Genomic DNA, 21,600 nt, shown 5'->3' with positions numbered 1-21,600 from the left:
GAATTTATACCATCAGTATGAACACGTTAAAGACCTCATGCTCACCGGTGGGTCACTCCGCAACAAAGTAAATTTACACGTTGTGACCGGGTTATCACCCGTGGGCACTTTAATTGAAATAAATCAGAGGTTAAATAATGTCTACCTCAAATTATTGTACACCAAAAACATATTTAAAAAATAATATACGTAATTAACAATAAAAAAATGCCGGTCCCTATGTGAGGAATAAGATTTTCCAATGCGGTCTTCAACGTGTAAAACATTCAAATAATATCTTTTCTATCATGTCATGTAATTCGAATTTTATTTCGTGATACATAATGTAATTCATTTTACCGACAGGAAACAAACAAAATTCAGCTTTGTATTATCACCATTAAAGGTTCAAATAGGTTGTACTTTCAGTTGCAGATGATTCAATGATTACATTCATGACGCGTTAAGTAGTTTGTATTACTGAGTATATCTTAGGTTGGATTGGAACATATGACTCCATAACAATTAACACACGTGAAAATCCTAGCTATAGTGTAATAACCTCCTTATATATGGTGGTCACATAAACTACATTATAATGTAATTTAATATTTACCATACTACCATTTGTTATATTTACCTTTTGAACGGTTATTATATTATCAAATATATTCAGACTTATTCATAAAAAAATATTTTTTAATATAAATATATTTAACACACATAAAACAATATTCAATCTACTTTAGGTAATCATTTGTTTTATTCCCTTCTTTCGACCTATTTTCTAAGTTGAGAGAAAGAAATTAACAATTTAAATTGCAATAATTGAAGTTGAGGAACAGGGGTGCCTCAGTTACATGGAGTAGTGGTTCCTTTGCTAGCAATAAGGTATGTAAATCTTTATATATAAAAATTACGTGTCACGTTGTTTGTCCGCGATGGACTCCTAAACTACAAATTTGATTTGCACATTATGTGCAATTTGATCCAACTTAAAAGATAGGATAGCTTATAGTCGCAATAAAATTGCAACTGTTTTTTATATATAAAGCGACTGTTATCCACAGCAAAGCGTGGCCGGATCTGCTCTGCTCTATATGTAATATTATATTCCTCCCTCTACCTCAGGAAACAATAGTCATTATTTTTGGGTTAATTCGGCACCATTTAATATTATTTCCCGCTGGAGCCCCGCCAGAGTATACCTAACTACCGTTAGGTACCGCAGACGGGTGAAACAAACCATTAATTTTAACCTGTTAACCGAGCGGGACGTATAAATACGTCAAACGTCAAACTTTTGTGTACGTGTAGGACATACATATGTATACCTACATTTTTTAAATTTCTGCTGCGCCCTGGAACCTGGAGCGGGTGGAATATTTCATATCAAAAATATATTAAATTATATTGTGCTGACGTACTGACACGTCCTAGTGAGAGACAGTGCCCGTTATATGGTGTGTAATTAAAAAAGGAATTCCCCATTAACAAGTTAACAACATAGTAACGGGTCGGTGTCTGAAAGTGTATCAATAAGATCATAAACTGACAAAATAAACCAAATATTCTATTTTCGAAAATTTCATATACAACCATCTAGTTTAGAAATATTTGATAATATAATAACCTATTTGGTATAAAATAACTACAATATGCACTATGAAACCATACATTATAATATTACACTGTTAATTTTAATATCAGGGCTATGTAATCTACATAGATACAATACAAAACGTTTCACCTACCCAGTACGAGTGTGTGTGAATAACAATTTATATTTTCTACATATACATGTTCAATTAAACGATGTTAGTCGTAATAAGTACACTAAAGAGAGACCCAGTGACAGACTACGGGTGAAAAAATTGTTTAGGACGCTAAAAATTTGTGCCAACTATTTGTTAGTAGTGGAGTAACTTGAAACATAATGCTCGCTATAAAGTGAACATTGGTGGTGTGGTGAGGCGGGTCACTAATGTGGTAGATGCAATGATGGCTGAATCTTAGTATGAAATGATCTAAATAATTTTAAATTTCGCATTTGCTTATTCTTTGGGATAGCTCTTCAGTTTCATTAGTACCACTGTGTTCAGATTAATATACCCTTTACTACTAACTCCGTATAATAATAAAAAAATTCTACCAATTCCAGTAATATATTACATTACTATTATTATTTCATATCAATTTTTATCAATGGTCAATAATTTCTCATCTCTTGATCTCTCTGGTTATAAATGATATTGCTTTATACAAATAATTAACCCAAATTGGTATACTTACATTATATTATCACATATAGAATTATATGTATATTTTACATATACAACCAATATAATGTAGTACAGTAAGTATTTATTTTCAAATGCTTAAATGGCATAGACATCATATTATACTGCCTATACATTTGATAATGTAATATAATTCAATATATATATAATATATATTAAATGAAGTAAGGGTAGGATAAAACGGAACAGATAAGTTGGGTAACATGTTCAGAAGTTATTAAAGTATTTAGACATCAAAATTATATGGAGACATTAAAAACTAGCTAAGATCCCATGTGACATCTAATTGTGTTTTAATCAGTAAATGATACATTATATTAGCACTTCAAAGTACCTGCAAAGCTATGAGTGTATTAAATGCAAATACTTTGGACATAATAACAATTTTCTATGTGAGTAGGGTTGCCAACGCTTATTTCCCGTAAGATTCATCGTTGATTGAGGGTGACAGAGTTTAATATATACATTACCCCAATTTAATATTTTCATATCAGATACAACTTTATTTAATGTGCAGTTGAATTTATATTTATTTAGTATGGCAACCCTACTGTATACTTCATATTGAGTGTTGCTAGTGGCTTAGAGTTATCCCGTACATCTATACTATGTGACTCAATGAACACAATAAAAATGAGGATGAATAGTTAAGTCTTGGAGCAATCGTACACAGGCAGCTTGCACCTTCAACATTACAAACTATAATTTTCCATTTATTATATTATATTTTATGTATTATAGTATATCATACAAGACTTCTCATACTTAATTATGTAATCCTATGATATATGCCAACAATTCTCAAGTGTAACAATGCAATCAAAATGTTTGGGACTTTGTATGGATTATTTAAGAATTGCAATTATATGCATGGTTCGCAATTGTAATTCTGAAACGGTGCCTATTTATCACAGAACTACACATTTTAATCTTTCCAATCAGAATAGCTAAGCAACACTAGAGTCGCGTGTACAGGCTAGTATCTATTTACAATAAGAAACCATTCCCACAGCGTTACATAATTTATTTTCAGGTGGTGCGGTAAATTGCACATAACTAATCGGCTGAAAAAGCTGCCCGTGTACAGTCGCCATAAACCCAACATTACAGATATTTACCTCTAAATTAGAGAGAACCTCGACGCCTTTGTAGCTTAAATTATAAAACAACACATATGGTCACATTAAAATAATAAACAAAACAAATATGCATGTATGTAGGTTACAAATATTAATGTAGTGGCAACCCACAACAAAACTAGCCTTAAACATCTATAAATTCGCACTAATACGGGCAAGCGGCGCAGATTCCAAACTTGAAACGTCGAGATACTCGGTAAATTCGTAATAAATAAAAAAAAATCGGCGGACGAAATCAATAACAATGTAAAATGTACGCCTGCTACATTTTGTTACAACACGTTCAATTATATTTATGGCTACATTCTCTTATCAATATAAATTATATACAATACTGCGTTCAATACATAGAAACGCACCTAACATATTTACAATAAAGTTTAGAATGCTTTGGCTATTAACAGGGTGTTCGCTTTATGTTCGTTCCTAAACTACTTCAATATTAGGAACATTTTTATATTGGTGTAATCTAGTTCAGTGTATCGGAACAAACACATGCAATTTGAACCCTATATAGAGTGTAATATGTCCACTTTTGACTTGCTAACCACGACCATTTAGTACCTGTTCTAATCACTATGTACCAATAGCCCAGGAATTTCATTGTTAAGTGACTGGCATAAAGTTGAATATCGCTATACCTGGGACAACAGTATCTCACAATAGTGACAATACACAAATAAAAAACGCAATTGAATAAATATTACATCGGCTGTATGGCCTCTCTCTGTGACTTTCCTAAATGTATAAACAGAAAAAAAGTGAATAACTTACATATATTCCATGCTTAATAGCAAAAACTATATATTTTTTTCGAACAGCTGTAAAATAGTTTTGTTTGAGTTTAAAGTTAATGTATGTTCTACGAAATTAGTAGACCACTTTAAATGTTAATATGAATTGATTGTAAATATGATTACAATAAGGTTTAAAATGTCTAATAACACTAGTTGACAGGCGATACAATGCCTCTAAAACTCAACTTGCAACATATACAACCCCCAATTTAGACCTAACGGTAAATAGTACAGAATTCAACTTTATATTCATTACCATTAGGTACATAGTGAAACTTGAAATTCCTGGACTAAATTGTCCATGCGCTGCACACACTATTAGCTGGGGTTGGGTGATTTGTGGTTATCCTGTCTGTCTTGTGACTCGTTCGGTGACTCGTTCATGGGTTGGGCCCTGGGAGAGACGGGCCTGAAGGTGCATTCTAGGGAATCAGAGTCAGGCGTCCCGGGCGTTGAGGGGGTCAATCTGTCTGAGGTGCACATACGTTTGGACAGCGGGGAGTCGGTCTCGTCGCACCGCCGTTTCGCGACGAACATGTTCGGTCGACTGCTCACAGGACTGAAGCTGGACGCTCGGATCGCGATGGGCGAGAGGCTTCGCCGCGTTGTGTATTTTCGCGTCGGGGATGGAGACACGACTGGAGAAAATCTGGAATGATAAAACAGTCAAGTATCACGAATACCAACTTATACTACAATACCATATAGATCAAATTAAGTATATAATAATATAAATTTAACCTCTTTAGTATATATTATAAAGAGGTAAAGTTTGTACATTTGTTTGGGGGTAATGAACGGTTCTGCTGATTCGATTTTAAAAATACTATCACTGTTAGAAATGTATATTATATAACATCACTCGACGACCAATAGGAACGGAGCTACATCATTTGATTTCAACGAACACTTTAGGGGAGATATTTTAGTTTTAATACAAGAAGAACTTTACTGACTGACTAACATATCAACACAGTTTCTTAATTCTTTAAAAACAAATCGTTAAATCAAAATGAAAATTTCGTTCAAATATCAGGCCCGTGCAAAGCCTGAGCGGGTCGCTAGTCAAATTCCCAAATAAACTTACATTTAAGCACTTTTGAATACACATTACTTATTTTTTTAATCTACCACTCATTCGGTAACCTTTCTCATAACAAGAAAAACGAGCAAGAAACTTGCGTGTTACTCTTTTCAATAATTTAGTTGTAACTTTAGATTTTGGAGTGGAGTACTTACCTTTGTAGCCTGGTAGGCGAATTGGAAATTCCGGTGACGAGGGTGAGATCCTCGCAGGACTGGCCCATCTGCATGGCGGAGTGTACTTCCCTTTCGTGCGCAACTTCCCTTGTATTGCTCACATCTGCGCATTCCTCCGCCCGCAGCTGGTTAACACGCGGCGTGAGTCGAGGACCCCACGAGTTCTGACAGTTTCATAAATACAGATCAAATTAAATCAAAATATCTATATTCATGCAAGTCTATTAGAGACTCTTATGATATCAAATCTACCGTCAGTTCAGAGTGAATTCGAGTTAAGAAGAACGGAAAAGAAACTCAGCTCTTATTCTTTTCAAATGAGCCACTCATATCGAATCTAACGTCAATTCGTAATGCATACGAGCTAAGAAGAACTGAACTGTGCTTGTACATGATTACAAAAACACAGAGTCATTTTTAAATTCAATTAGGGAGAATATCGTGACCATAAGCAATATGCTATTGCTTTTTTGTCAAAAGAAAATAATTATCAGTAACCCGAACAGACCAGTTTGTACAAGAGTTAAAATTGTAATTAAGTCCATACATTGTAGTCATTCAACAGAGCCTATAATAATGGCTTAAACCCAGTTCTCCGGAGTTTTTGGTCTCGAAGTTGAAGTCAGGGCAAGGGGGCCTATGGGTATGAATGTTTACTACTCTTTCAAGACTCCGAAAAACTACTGAACGGATTTTGATGAAACTTTACAGTAATATAGCTAATGCATCAGAATAACATAGGCTATATTTTATATTGAAATTTAACGCGGGTAAAACCGCGGGCTAACTAGTATATAAAGTGAATGCAACTGTCTGTACACCTGTTTTCTTAACGATACAGGTTACTTTTGTACATAAATACAAAAGTAGTGACTCTACTAGGATAAAAGCGATAGTGCGATACAAATAAGGTTCAAAATGTACTAACCGTGACCGGTTGGCAGGCGAGCGGACTGAAGCTGCCGCTGTGCCGGCGGGTGCGCGACACGTTGTTGTTACTAAACATGTTGAAGAACGTATTCCTGTAATAAGCAGTACACTTATTTTTTTTTCGTATGGATAATAATGGAATAGTGCACTCGCCTGCGATAACGATACGCTAGCGGGGTACCAGTGGGGGATGATAATGAGTACGAGGTCAGGTCAGGTAGCCCGTCGTGATAAATTCTCCATGAATTTAACATGATGGTTTCCAGGGGATACCACGTGGAGGTCAACCTGACATAGTTCCTGTTCATGTGGTTATTAGTCCACATGTCTAACAATTCCCCCCACTTATGATATTAAATTGAAAAATAATTTATTCATATAAAATATGTACAATATATAACATAGTGTGTAGGGAATTGTTAATAATGAGGACTGGAGCCCCACTGCTAGCATATACCACGATGAAGTCGACCTACCTCCACGGGGTCCCCGCTAGAAATCCTCGCAGACAATTTCCAGTAAACGCCACGAAGGGCAAACTGACCAGATTTCAACCAAATGGGCAAATTGACCATTCCAATATCTCCCGTTTAAAAAAATATACTACATCTATACTAATATTATAAAACTGAAGAGTTTGTTTGTTTGAACGCGCTAATCTCAGGAACTACTGGTTTGAATTGAAAAAATATTTTTTATTGGCTTTAAGCAATATAACATTATGCTACGTTCAATAGGAGCGAAGCTAAGCTGAGATGATAATGAGTACGAGGTCAGGTCAGGTAGCCCCTCGTGATAAATTCACCATGAATTTATCATGATGGTTTCTAGGGGGAACCACGTGGAGGTCAACCTGATATAGTTCATTGCTAGTAATGTGGTTATTAGTCCACATAACTAACCATCCCCCCCCACATAAGTTATTAAATTAAAAAATAATTTATTCAAATATATAGTATATATGTTAATATATAGTATATATGTACAATATATAACATAGTGGGTAGGGGATTGTTAATAATGAGGACTGGAGCCCCATTGCTAGCACTATACCATGATAGTTCGACCTCCGCACGGTCCCTTCTGGAAACCATCGTGGTAAATTTCCAGAAAATTCGCCACGAAGGCCAAACTGATCACACTTCAAGCTCATCCTATCATTCCCCAGTGGTGCCCCTTAACGGTAACTGGCGTACCGTTGTACCGTTAGCGCAGGCGAGTTTACCATTTCAATATCTCCTATAAAAAAACATACTACATCTATACTAATACTAAATTATAAAGCTAAAGAGTTTGTTTGTTTGTTTGAACGCGCTAATCTCAGGAATTAGTTCGAATTGAAAAAATATTTTTGTGTAGGATAGTCCATTTGTCGAGGACGGGTTTTAGCTATATAACATTACGCTACGTCCAATAGGAGCGGAACTAAAAAAAACATTGCAAAAGGTGAGGAAATGAAACGCAGACGAAGTTGCGCGGGTCAGCTAGTTTAGGAGACGAATCGAACCCGCGACCATCGGAAATAAGGCGGTGAGGCCGTCATTGTACTACACGAACTCGAATACATGACCGATTGTCTGCCTTTGTCTATAGAAATCTATATTATCAGTAATGCAACATATAACGTACTTGTAATTCGACGGCATCGGTGGTCTAGCTGTGTAGCACACCGCCTTAGTTCCGATGGTCGCGGGTTCGATTCCTTGCACGACATGCTTATATTCATGAGTATGATTGTTTATATCGGTCTGGCTGTTTACATATATATTGTAATATAAATTTATTTGTATCAGATAAATAGTTCCCACACCAAGCTTTAGTGACTTAACTTGAGACTAGATGGCGCTGTGTGAATTGTTCTGATAGTAATACTATTATTAAAAATAATAATATAATTCAGGCAAGAAACGCCACGGGATATAGTTAATACAGAATATAAATAAATATCATCTGTCTACCTCTATCAGCTGCCAATCAACTTGCTTTGTAAGCTATGCTAATCTACAAATGTTACATGACCTTCACTGTGTACCGTGTACGTATGCAAATAAACAAAACATTTCAATCGTTTCATATTTCGGTTGGAAGGTAAGATAAGTGAAATTACAGGATAAGAGGCATGACATCTTGGTCCTCAGGAATGACAACGCATAAGCGGTATCGTAGGCGTCACTTGATAACGTCCGTAGGTGTTTTTTTTTAATGATAAAGGTATGGTGCAATGGCCTGTGGTAATGGTTTACGCTGGCGGGCCACCAGTGGATGATAGGATGAGCATAAAGTCAGGTCAGTTAGCTCATCATGAGAAATTCATCAGGAACAATGGTTTCCAGGAGGAATCTCGTGGATGTCTGATATGGGACATTGCTAGCAATAGGGTAATCAGTCGTCCGTAGCTGTTCATGTATGATCAATTCAAAATCTATACATATAAATAAAATTGGAATGTTTGTTTGTAATATTGAAATAACAGTTTTTTTCCTACGTGCATATGAATCTAAATTACACCAAAATAATATTTTTTAGAATTTTTGTCTGTCTGTCTGTTCGTTCCGGCTAATCTCTGAAATGGCTGGACCGATTTTGACAGGACATTTTTTGGCAAGTAGCTCATGTAATTAGGAGTAACTTTGTATACTTATCTTTTAGATTATTATTTTTTATTTTAGAAAAATAAAGTTAAAATCCCGTGGACGAAGTCGCGTGTACAGCTAGTCAACAATAAATTTATTTACATACATATTTATATGTACAATAGGATAGGGGATTGTAGCCTGACTGCTAGCAATATACCATGATAGTTCCACCTCCACACAATTGCCCTGCACACCATTGTGATAAATTCCTGGTAATTTACCTTCAGCTACCTGACCTGACCTCATGCTTAACCTATCATCCTCCACTGGTGCCCCGCCAGCGTAAACCGTTAGCGCAGGCGGGTGCACCATTCCATTATCATGAACAAAAAAAAAACACTATAAAAAAACACGACAGCCATATAAATTGCATAAAAAAAACACGGCAAAAATTCATTTTTCGACAAATTCAAATTCAAAAATCATTTATTTGTGTAGGACAATTTAGCTGCTTATAAACGTAAAATTTTAAATATTATAATATTTCACTACCGCCCAGTTCAGTATATTGATCCAATTGAGAAGAACTGGCAAGAAACTCAATTGAATTACTTTTTTTTTAAAGCCAGTTTATTTACATTGTATATTTATATAGGTGTCTGTCTAACATTAAATGGAAATCCCGTGCATGAACAACTATTGCCATGCACGCTCGTCATTCAAGTAATCGTTTAGTGGGTAATAGGCTTTGCTCAACAGAGATGGAATGATACAGTCCTCGACACCCGAGAAACACGTGCGTAATGTGAGTATTGCCAACATAAGAAATCTAATCGCACCCAATGACTGCTTATTAAAATAACTGGCCGATGTTTACAGTGACAATGATAACATGATGTAATGAATAATTCCACCAGCTGCAGTACTCCAGAGAAACACATTAAACAATTAAAACTTTTGTCGTATCTTAAACTCTGAAGTATAAAAATCTATCATCCTTACTAATATTATAAAGAAAGAATTAAACAATTAAAACTTTTGTCGTATCTTAAAAAGCAATCCTTAGAAATTATAAAGAAAGAAAGAAACTGTCTCGCTTTCACGCCAACACTACTGAACCGAAAGAAATAAAATTTCGTAAACAGATAGTTTAGTCTACTTTTTAATGCGAATAAAGGGTTTCAAGAGGTTTAGAGGGGAGAAGAAAGGTTATACGAAAGTATCGTCATTTTACGCGGACGAAGTCGCGGGTACAGCTAGTTATACATATATAATGAGAAAGGCTGAAGTATATAAATCTATGAACAATATATCTCGATTATATAAAAGAAATAAATAAAATATACATAAATAAAAAATGACTGCCGTATATCCCAATTAGAACCACGCAGTGCGCTTCAGAAAAATAAACTCGTGCGAAGCCGGGGCGAGTCACTAGTTAAAAAATATAAATTGACGCATAAAGTTTTATAGTGTCGGCTTACTTGCGTTATATTAATATATAACCTCAATGGTCTAGCGATTTAGCAGACCGCCTTACTTCCGATAGTCGCGGGTTCGATTCCTTGCACAGTAGAAATATTTATATTCATAAATATGCTTGCTTTTATAAGTTTGACCATATTCTATGTATATTATGTGTGTATTTACAAAAAAAGTAACTACGTATTTATATTAGTAGTCTAATACCCATAAGTTACTACAGTAGCTTTGCGTAGCTTGATGTTAGATGGCGCCAGCCATCTGAATTGTAAATATCATACTGTCCCGGCAAACGTTTTGCCATATAAATTGAAGAGTAATATAGCTATTAAAAAATAGGGGTTGATGATAGAAGGGTGACAATTTAGGGTTGTATGTGTTTTTCAATGCTAAATTATAATAAACAAAAAAAAAAATTGCCAACATGCTCATCCTATCTCCACTGGTACTCCGCCAGTGTAAACCCTAAGCGCACCAATACATTATCATACATAACAAATATTATAAACGCAAAAGTTTGTGTGTATGGATGGATAGAGGGATGAACATATGTTTCTTACTCTTTCACGCAAAAGGAACTGAACGAATTTAGATGAATCTTTACAGTATATGTACTTTGCTTACATCAGAATAATACATGAGATGTAAATTTCACGCAAATGCAACCGCGGCCAAAACTAGTGATTTATAATTATCAGTGAGCAGTAAATATAATGTAACCAAATAGCAACCATTATCACCTGATGTATTTATCACGTGACATACCTTTGATAGTGTTTATACCTAAAAATAACGAGATCTAAATTTTTAAAATCACTTTAAATACCCCTGATTTTTTTTCGGACTACTAATGCTGTTAGCTGGGGGGGGGGGGGTTGTTAGTAATGTGGACTCATGTCCCCCATTACTAGCAATGTACCATGTCAGTTTGACCTCCACGCGATTCCCCCTGGAAACCATCATGATACACGATGGGCTAACTGACCTCCTGTTCATCTTATCATTCTTCACTGGTGCCCCGCCAGCGTAAACCGTTAGCGCAGGAGGCCGCTCTGTTTCATTATCATCCCTAAAAAAATGCTGCTGCTGGTCTTTACAGCTTCACCGGATGATAGGAGGCGAGTGGAGATGACACTCCAAACCCGCAGAAGGATTTATGGAGCGGCTGAAGGTCAACTGCCGCCTGACGGATACGACTTTAGTCTCAGGGCATCACTAGGGGTTTGAACCACAGCTCAGGCCGTCGTAATTTCAATCCCCGTTTGAATTTGTGTGCGCTTTTTTCTAACACATCGTGGTAAGTGTCATTTGAAATTGAGTATTTGTTTTTACACACAATCGTAAATATGTAATGCTGAACAACATTTATTTAAAAGAGCAAAGCAACGCGTTTTTTTCTTGTGTGATGACTATGCTTTTCGAATATGCAGTAAAATGAAAAAAATATGATATGTCTATTCAAAAGTGCTTATATTAAGTTCATTTGTATAAAGATAATTTCATCTACTTTATATTTACAATTGGTTTAAAAACAATTTATAATTTTTTGTTGTTCGGAATACCGTCTCATAGGCATGAAGTGCCAACTCATCTAATAGATAAATATAAAACGTTTACATTTCAGTTCATATTTCAGTCTAGCTATGTTTTTTTTATAGTTGATAATGGAATGGTGCACGCGCCTGCGCTAACGGTTTACGCTGGCGGGGCATCCGTGGAGGATGATAAGATGAGCATGAAGTCAGGTCAGTTAGCCCATCGTGATAAATTCACCAGGAGTTTATTACGATGATTTCCAGGGGGAACCGTGTGGAGGTCAACCTGAAATGCTAGTAATGGAGTCATGAGTTCACATTACTAACAATCGCCTTCCCCCAGTCTAGCTGTGTTGTACCCTCCACGTTGTGTGCCAATACATATAATAATATACATTAGAGAACACCCAGACCAATACAAACAATTTTTCTCATGAATGCAAATATTTGTACGGTGCGCGGAATCGAACCAGCGAACATCGGATAAGGCGGTGCACTAACCAGCTAGTCCTTTTGCCGTCAATTCCTGAGCAAATTGTTAGAGTGGGCTTTGATCTGACCCTATGCTCGTCTTATTATCCTGCATTATATTATCATTAATTAATAAGAAAAATTACCTAAATTCTAGGCATTTTTTTGTTGTAAACAATGTTATTTGTCAATATGAGATGAATTTATAGATGATAGCAATATATAGCAAGTATAAGTTTATTTGCGGACAACATTATAATTTATTTTTCATACTGCTTTCTTGATATATGATAGCGTAGCAGCTTTTGTATTGATTGCCGCATGCATCCTCATGTAAAGTCCGAATACTGTAACTATATGGTATAGTAATTTTTGTAGCTGTGACGTGGTCGAGTGGAATGAGTAGTCATGCTCACTAAAATGTCCAGACATGTGGCGGCGTGGTGGCCCAGGTCATTGGGCTCCCTAACATATGTTCGAGCGCAGTGATGGCTGGCTCATCCGTCATACTCGTGAATGAGTGCTGCTTGTAGGGACTGATCTGCTCTTATCACTAGACTGATTTAATCTTATTGTATTTTTATATTTGAGCCTAAATAAATTAGTGCTGGTTGGTACACACACAGATTTAAAAAAATGTTGACTACAGATGTAGCAATCATCTCATTTCACTACACAAGTTCTCAGAAGTTTAAGTTTTAACAGTAAAATTTAATAACAGTGCCATCTAATCCAAAGCTAAGACAACAAATACTTAGTTACTTGTATTTTTTTGGCTTAAATATATACATAAGATATATAACATACATAATATATATTGTAAACACATGGTTGATACAAATATTCATAATCATCAATACAAATGTTTGTATCATTTAAGAAATTGAACTGGTAACCACTGGAAGTAAAGCAGTGTCCTAAACTACCATAAAGGCCATCAAAATGTGTGACAACTAAAAAACTTTACATATTTCTGAACACCTCTTATAGTTAATTACAGAAATTTAATAACATTGTTTTGAAATTGGAATAGAGACTATTTGTATACAAGAAATTTATATTTAAATTTATATCAGTCGTAAAACTATTGATTTTGAATGATGGGTTTATACATAGTTTCTTAAGGTATATATTAAATGTTTCCAAAATACCTATTTTCCTTATTTTTAATTTAACATTTCTATGCATAAATATTCAGCAATGAGAGCATATTTAAAATTGTAACTGGATTCCAAAACCAGTTGTCAAAACTAGAAAAAGAAATAGCTATGCAAATAGTTTACGAAAAAAAAGATTCACTCATGTATCACAACCAGTTGCCGATTAAACATTTATTATTTAATTAACACAACTTTAATATTTATATACTTACAAAATTGCAGTCATAAACTATAAAATACAATTAAACAATGCAACTAATTTAATGTAAATATAACTGAATTTATCTTGCAACATTGGAAATGACTATTGTTTATGAGGAATGAAAATAAATTACCTACTACAAGCTTGTACTACACTCACAGCTCACTTTATTGCAAATTGACGAGGTTCAGATGATTAATAAAATTAAACACCTACTTGCCACCTAAAAAGGCCACCACAACCCACAACACTCGTATATTTATCAATAGAGCGCCATTCAACGCCGTCGCACGGTTTAATTGAAAACAATGTTATTACAATAACAAAATATGCAATAGTTTTGATTTTAATAGCACACATAATAAACAAACAAATAGCTAAACAGAAGCATAGCACCCACAGAGCGCCAGGGCGATCGTCGAAAATAGGTAGGTAACATAGCAACAATTACATCGCACTCAGAGGCGTGCGAATTACCTGTCTACTTTACCTGGGCGCTGTGTTGGTGGTAGGCGAGATAGCCGCCGTAGAGGCCGCCTCATTGATCAGAGGTGCGCTGCTGCACCTTTTCAATATATTAGGAGCATCCACATCCATTATCTTACAGCCACCATTCGATCACTGACGTACTATGTAGTTATACACATCGGGACTGCCGACACTATTAGCTCTACAGTTTATATAACACTGTAAGTGCACATTGAAACAATCTAATTAAACAACAAATCTACTAATATGGCTAAATAGATATTAATCATTACGCATAAATCAAAGGATAATGAAATAAAATTAAAATACGCTATACAGAAAGCTAAAAAGTGGCTCGAACGAAGCTGACCTGTCAAATCGCCGCAATAAGGTAACGTTCATGAAATACATAATAATATTGATTACTCAAAACATTTTAAATTATTACACTGTTACTGTATTTTACCTAATATTATATGAAATTTATGTAACAAATTTATTTATCTCTTATAATATAGTACAATATTCACTAGTGATTATTTGCATAATATTTACTTTTATTAATAAATCGTGGTTTTCACCTCGTGATTATTTGCTCTGTGGAAGTTAATAAATAAAACAATTTTGACGTGATCGTACCCAAAAATACAAATGTCAAAATCACTCGATGGCCATTCCTTTATTGTTCAGAATGTTTTGTTGATTCATAAACTAAAAAGTTTTAATTTATTTTAATTAGATCATAACTTTAAAGTTGAATATTATATAAATATAATAGCACTTGAAACAAAGCTTGTATGAAAGTAATGTTAACATAATATATACGCACATAATAAAGAAATGACATGAAATTGTAATTTTATTTCTGATGAATACTGCACGTATTGGAGCGTAACTGTTTTGTTTTCTTTGCATTGCAAATTGGACTCAATTATTGTTTTGAAAGCTCTTTTCTGTTAATTTACACAAAAATGTTATAATTTAAAATGTATTTTAGAAGAAGGTAAGTAAATAGAATATAATTAATAACTAAGTGTTCATATCTTTAACTTATTAATCAACTTAATCTAACATTATTTATCATAGTACAACAGTGAAATACTTCATAGCAGCGTTGCTAGCAGCTGCTTTGTATTGCGAGTGGTTGATATACCTCGTGCAGCCACTGTACTGGCAGAATTTAGAATGTCCAAGTCATGATCCCTCGTGTACTAAAATATTGTTCATAGCCGATCCTCAAATACAGGGAGACGAGGCGGTACCACCTCCTCTTAGCTACCTTTTCAATTGGGATAGCGACCGGTGAGTATAAGACCTAGACTTAAAACCATATGAATTGCATTACTAATACTATCCACAATAATTACTACTAAATATTACTTGAATTAGCTATAGGTACATAAAAAGTACAAGAACAATTTTTATTTTACTAGAATTTTAAGGAAGCTAAGAATCCACCCGAGGAAAGTAGTGAATGATTATTTACAGATACTACTGTATTTTAACATGCTGCATTTCATTAATCATAGGTCCTCGACTATATTTTGCCTACCACCCTCTTATTATTTTAATAATATTTAATATTTATAAGTAATCAACAGTGAGAAATCAAAAAATGAGATATTATATTGGGTCTATCATATTGAATCAAGCACTGATTGTGAGATTTATCACCAAGTCCATTATAGATGTGCAGAATGTTAGAGTAATCAATGGTGAGAAACCAGTGAAGAATGAGATTTAAGTTAGGTTATTGGGTCCATCATATTGAATTCACTAGCACTGATTGGAAGTGCTACAGGCCAAGTCCTGATTTATCACCAAGTCCTAATGGACTTGGTTTAGTACACATAACACAAGCTCTGCACATACTATAATAGTATGTGCAGAGCTTGTGTTATGTGTACTAAAATCTATATTTTTGTAAATACATAAATTAAATATTCCATATATTTAATTTACACAACACCCAGTAGATACAAATTTTGTAAATACATAAATATGTGGGGAACCACATACAAACAATACAAACAATCATAGTCATCATGTCAATACAATTGTTTGTACAGTGTGAGGATTCAATTGCTTATTTTATTATTATTCTTACTCTAGATAGGAAGACCATAGCAATTTGTAATAGTAATAATATCCCTGGACAATTAACATAGTGCCATTTAGTACCAAGCCGAGCAGAGCTTAATAAATAACAGATACAAAAATTTGTTTTATTAATTTATAATATACAATAACACTGCTGCTCCAAATATAAGACACTGCTTGTAAATCACCCTAATGTGGTGGCCAATCAACTGATAGTCCCTGTCAACATAAATCGCCTTTAAAGGTGTATGTAACTGGAACCCAATGACTAATCAGGACCACCTAAAGATATGATTATTCTGCTGGAAATTAAACTCTACCTGCGACATAACTTCAACCACATTTGTTCATAGTCTTCAACTGATTGCAGGATGGATACAGACAAAAGATATAATATACATATAAAACATCCAGACCAATACAAGCAATCACACTCCACACATAAGTACCATAGCAATATTATGTGACTACAAGATATGTAAAAATTATTGACATTATCATTTCATTGATATTTGTACATTTTGTAGATATCTGAAGACAACATTCTCTGTGGTAATGAACCACTTCAAACCAGATGTGCTGGTATACCTCGGTGATTTGATGGATGAGGGCTCAATATCCACTTTACCACAGTTCCATTCATATGTGAAGAGGCTTTCCAACATATTTGATGTTAATTATCCTATTGTAGTAAGTATATATCTAATTTTTCAATGTGCAAAGTTGTATATTTTAGTATACATTCTCAATAAGAGATATTGTTATTTTTATGTGTCGCAAAACATATATCAAATCTTAAATGAATAATAATCCATAATGCAGTCAGTTATGTGGTTCCTATTATTATTAATTATGCCATATTTTTATGGATATAAGTTTAGTTGTCTTTTCAAATGTTTAAATAATTTTAGGGCCTTGGGGTTCTAGCGGTTTACTGTACCATCTTATTTTCCGATGGTCACATTATTATTAGGATATAGGACAAAGATTAAAGTAGTTTATTTATTTCTTTAATAATTTAGGAACTCCTCCATTTTTGTTACGTCAGTCCATTATATTCTATCCCATAATATAATATATGAAAAAGGAACATATTTAGTCAAAAGGAAACTCGATAATATGAAAAAAAGAGACATCAAAACTGACTTTTCACCAAATCATATTTCAACCTTGTATTAAAGCAGAAATGGAGGAAGGATAAAGGGTAGTGATAAAAAATATGATGTGCACAAGATGCTGAAAGGTCCTATGTGAATAAATGAATTTGAATTTGTTTTTGAAACTAGTTACTTCATTGTGTTTCAGCAAGTCTGGATCCCTGGCGACAATGATATAGGTGGAGAAAATGAACCTATAAAGAAAGATAAAATTGAAGATTTTAAGAGAGTATTCCAACAGCCAACTGTGGTAACATTCAGAAATATATCATTTTACAAAGTTAATGCTATCACCTACACATATCCAAAGAAACCAGAGATTGAAGATAACAACCTTCGTATCGGTGTATCTCATTATCCTGTGACTAACAAACATGCTTTTGTACAAAAGGTATTTAAATTGTTTTATAATTCTTACTAGCTACCCGACCCGGCTTTGCACGGGTGTAACGGTTTTCTGTAATGCATGTAACAGATATGAATCTTCCTAATTAGTGATCTATTGCAAAAAACTGAATTAAAATACGTTGCGTAGTTTAAAAGATCTAAGCGAATTGACAAGTAAAAAAAATAAAACACTTCATTTTATAGAATGTTAATTAAATTCTTACATTAATCACTAAGTAATCATAAAAGTATAATTTTATAAGTTACCGTGTGACTACATTAATACTAACTTTCGCATTTATAACTTTAGTAGGCTATTCATTTAAGAAAAATTCTAATAAATTAGTTTATTACATAAGCACATTAAACTTTAGATACTCATTTCACTATTGAATTGGATAGTAATTTCAATCAGACATCCACCAACAATACTCGACATCCTATTGCATCAATATTGTGCATGATATAAATAATATACAATTAAGTAGATATCAATAAAAAATAATGACTCCTAACCTTATTTATTAAATTGGTCCTTCGAACCGGATAACATCATTCTTCTCCTTTTCTAGGTAAACAATGAAATCCATCCGAACATATACTTCTGCGCTCATGATCACGAGTCGAAGTATGTACAACAAAAGAAAGATCTAACACAACGTTCGAGTCACCAAATGCTAGCCGGAAATTTTGTGCTACGTGTGCCGTTTTACGAGGACTCCTTGTATGAAATTTTCGTACCAACATGTTCATACAGAATGGGTACAGGCAAAATAGGATATGGAGTAGCAATAATAGGTAATTTATTTGTTTAATGAAATTAAAACCAAAATATTCTATAAATGATAACACAATTTATTTTAAATATTGACTATCAATGTAAAATCGGAATTATATATGACTTAAATGTGTACTAAACGTAAATACTACACATTTAACACAAAATGAAATTCTATTATCTCTTCGGTGATCAAATTCCGAAGGTATTAAGAGGCCTTTCACATTTTTTGGCGTAAAACAACGAAAAACCGGGTCCTTTGGGGTTCTGGTTCTAAGCAATTAAGAGTCGGATATACATTTTGATTCCTGAATTATATAGATAGATATCTAATCTTCAAAACAACATCTTTAAAATGTTAATTTTCCCTTTATTAGTCTTCCTAATTTCTAAAATAGTTTATTCAAGAACGCTAAGAGACAGAAGTTTGGGGTCGTCATTTATTAATAAACAAACATAAATTGATATGATATATTTATTAAAACTTGATAATTAGTTTATAAATTGAGACCTATATAGCGACACGTGTTTCGTCTCTGAACGAGGCATGATCAGGCTTTTAATAGAGTTCGGATATAGTTTGGAGGCCTAGTATTGACTGTTTGACAGAGACGCAATATGGGTGTAGAACTGTAGATTCAATAACGGTCGGAATTTGATCACCAATAGAGAAGGTCGTAACGCTTCCAGTAGCGGCGCTCAGGTTTCCGCACTAAATATTTGTGATTTCATACATGCTAATGGTAGTAGAATTATACAAAATAATATAAATCTATCAATACTTCTACATTTTATTAACTTCCTTCATGATAATTTATTAATTGAGATATTTTTTCTGATCTTGGAATGTCAAACAAGCTCACGGCCCACATGATGGTAAGTGGTAGATGTGGCCTATATACATGAACAGCACTACAGATATCACGTTATCGTGTGACACACGAGATACCGTTTATGAGTTGCCATTCTGGAGGGCTTACACCTTATGTCATACCTTTTATCCTGTAATTTTATTACCTTATCTTACTCTAAGAATTTGTGAAGATAACGCATAAATTACTCTAAGATTGATCAGATTTACTCAAGTAGTTTATATAAAATTATTTTTTTCTATACTTTGAACTGTTTTTTTTTTTCAGAAAGCAATAACCAAGAAATGAAGTATACAGTCTTGTGGTCTCCAAAAAGGTTTCCGTATCTATTTTTCTATGCAGGAATTGTAATAGTACTGGTTCTTTACAGTTTTATATTCTTTAGTGCTAGACTGGCGCATAAACGTTTAAAGTCTGTAATTAAGTCCGATAAAGTGCCGCTTTTGGAAAGAATTTAGTGCCGGTAATACAGGTGATTAGAAATTGTTAAAGAAGAAAAGCCTATAAAAATTATTAATCCAAAAAGCCAAATATTGCAGGAAAAAACATTAGCAAAAAATATAAAATTTATTAATCCAAGGTATATTATATACAGTGAATTCGTTGTATGCATTGTATCGATTATTGTTTCATACGTTATAAATATTTCGACTTATTTTAATTGCTAAAAATAAACAATAAAAATTATCTATAAGTGTTAACAATTAGTTTTGGTGGATGTTGCAGATGTAATTATTTATTTACAATTGTCTATTTATTTACATCGGTTTTGTTAGACTGCCCACCGCACGTTGATCTCTCTATTTTGTCTTTGATTTTACATGTACATTCCAATATTCAAGCTTTATGTTGATATATTTACATGTTATTATCTATAAACTAGTAAGGAACAATATTTGAGAGTCATTCTCAATATCTAGGTTTACTATCGACTTGTAAATTACATGGTTGTAAATTCTAATTTAAATTTGGAACCAAAAATGTATGGGAATTTAAATTTATGGAAACTTATTAACCAGTAATTATAGCTTGCTTCAAATATGCACGGTTAACTGTCATTTGCCAGATATTACGTATTATATCTAGGAACAATACTCAAAATTAGACTTGTCCACTTTCAACGGTCGATCTATGCCTCCTAGATTACACTACTTGAAACGCTTATTTTTTTTTATTATACAATACCTATTTAACCCTTGTTTTCGTTGCATAATTGTATGTAACTAATTTCTTTCTTTTTCGACCTGACTTCAGCCAGTGATAATAAATATACAGGACAGTTTATATTGTTAATTACGGGTCATATATCATAGAAACAGAATTATAGTAATAGTTATTCTATTATTGATATTATATAAAATAAGTGTCTGATCGAAACAATGTTCGTTTCCGAAGAATGATTTCTAAGATTTCGTAAAAGTTTGAAAGTTGTTTTAAATAATGAAATATAAATACCTACTAAAATTCAATACCAATTTGGGTGTAATAATACATGTAGTCGGGAACTTTCCCGCCAAATTGCACCATAGGGCGAGTGTATTTCTAGATTTTCGCGCTAATATTAGACATTTACGATCTATTGGATATTTTTATGTTTACAAGTTTGCCTTGCAACAGAACAAGTAAACTCGTTTCCCGCGTTTTACTATAAAAAAGTGTATGACGAGTTTACTTGTTTCCATAAAACAATGTGTCAATTCATATAGCTGCAAAAAATATTCCTCTAAAATATCAGCTTTGATTAACGATATAATAACTAACAATATTTAAATTATTACTTACGTTGTTTCGGTCGTACCTCCAAATCCAGTTTACTACGAAAACCTTTGCACCAAAGGACAGACAAAAATTTAGTCGGACAACAGAAAAAGAACCATTTCAATGCAATTTATTTATTTGTAAAGGTGTTTTTTTGATTTGATTTTGTATTTACGTTAGGGTCACTGCATCTATAATTATTATTCTACTTATAACAATGTGAAACCTCTTTACTATAATAAATTTACA

General features: G+C 33.7%; 2 protein-coding genes across 4 annotated transcripts; one reads left to right on the top strand and one right to left on the bottom strand.

Moving 5' to 3' along the window:
* Positions 1–3,325: 3,325 nt before the first annotated feature.
* Positions 3,326–14,658, bottom strand: LOC131851622 (P2R1A-PPP2R2A-interacting phosphatase regulator 1). Of its 2 annotated transcripts, none has more exons than XM_059202141.1 (4): positions 14,309–14,658; positions 6,404–6,497; positions 5,455–5,639; positions 3,326–4,864 (listed from the first exon to the last, which is right to left on the bottom strand). In XM_059202141.1, the coding sequence occupies exons 1-4, from the start codon at positions 14,371–14,373 to the stop codon at positions 4,534–4,536; spliced, it is 675 nt and encodes a 224-aa protein (XP_059058124.1). In that variant the 5' UTR covers positions 14,374–14,658; the 3' UTR covers positions 3,326–4,533. The 2 variants fall into 2 exon arrangements, with proteins under 2 accessions (XP_059058124.1, XP_059058123.1); XM_059202140.1 differs by having other exon boundaries at positions 14,322–14,658.
* A 556-nt stretch (positions 14,659–15,214) lies between these two features.
* Positions 15,215–20,082, top strand: LOC131851670 (uncharacterized). Of its 2 annotated transcripts, none has more exons than XM_059202191.1 (6): positions 15,215–15,302; positions 15,386–15,601; positions 16,927–17,089; positions 17,705–17,806; positions 18,516–18,741; positions 19,861–20,082. In XM_059202191.1, exons 1-6 carry the CDS (start codon positions 15,286–15,288, stop codon positions 20,049–20,051), a joined length of 915 nt encoding a protein of 304 aa, XP_059058174.1. In that variant the 5' UTR covers positions 15,215–15,285; the 3' UTR covers positions 20,052–20,082. The 2 variants fall into 2 exon arrangements, with proteins under 2 accessions (XP_059058174.1, XP_059058173.1); XM_059202190.1 differs by having other exon boundaries at positions 17,705–17,947.
* Positions 20,083–21,600: the final 1,518 nt, after the last annotated feature.

The sequence above is a fragment of the Achroia grisella genome, unplaced genomic scaffold (assembly GCF_030625045.1).
Source record: "Achroia grisella isolate CSIRO2021 unplaced genomic scaffold, CSIRO_AGI_Agris_v1 utg794, whole genome shotgun sequence".
In the NCBI taxonomy this organism is placed as follows: domain Eukaryota; kingdom Metazoa; phylum Arthropoda; class Insecta; order Lepidoptera; family Pyralidae; genus Achroia; species Achroia grisella.
This window is presented reverse-complemented; position numbering and strand designations above follow the sequence as displayed.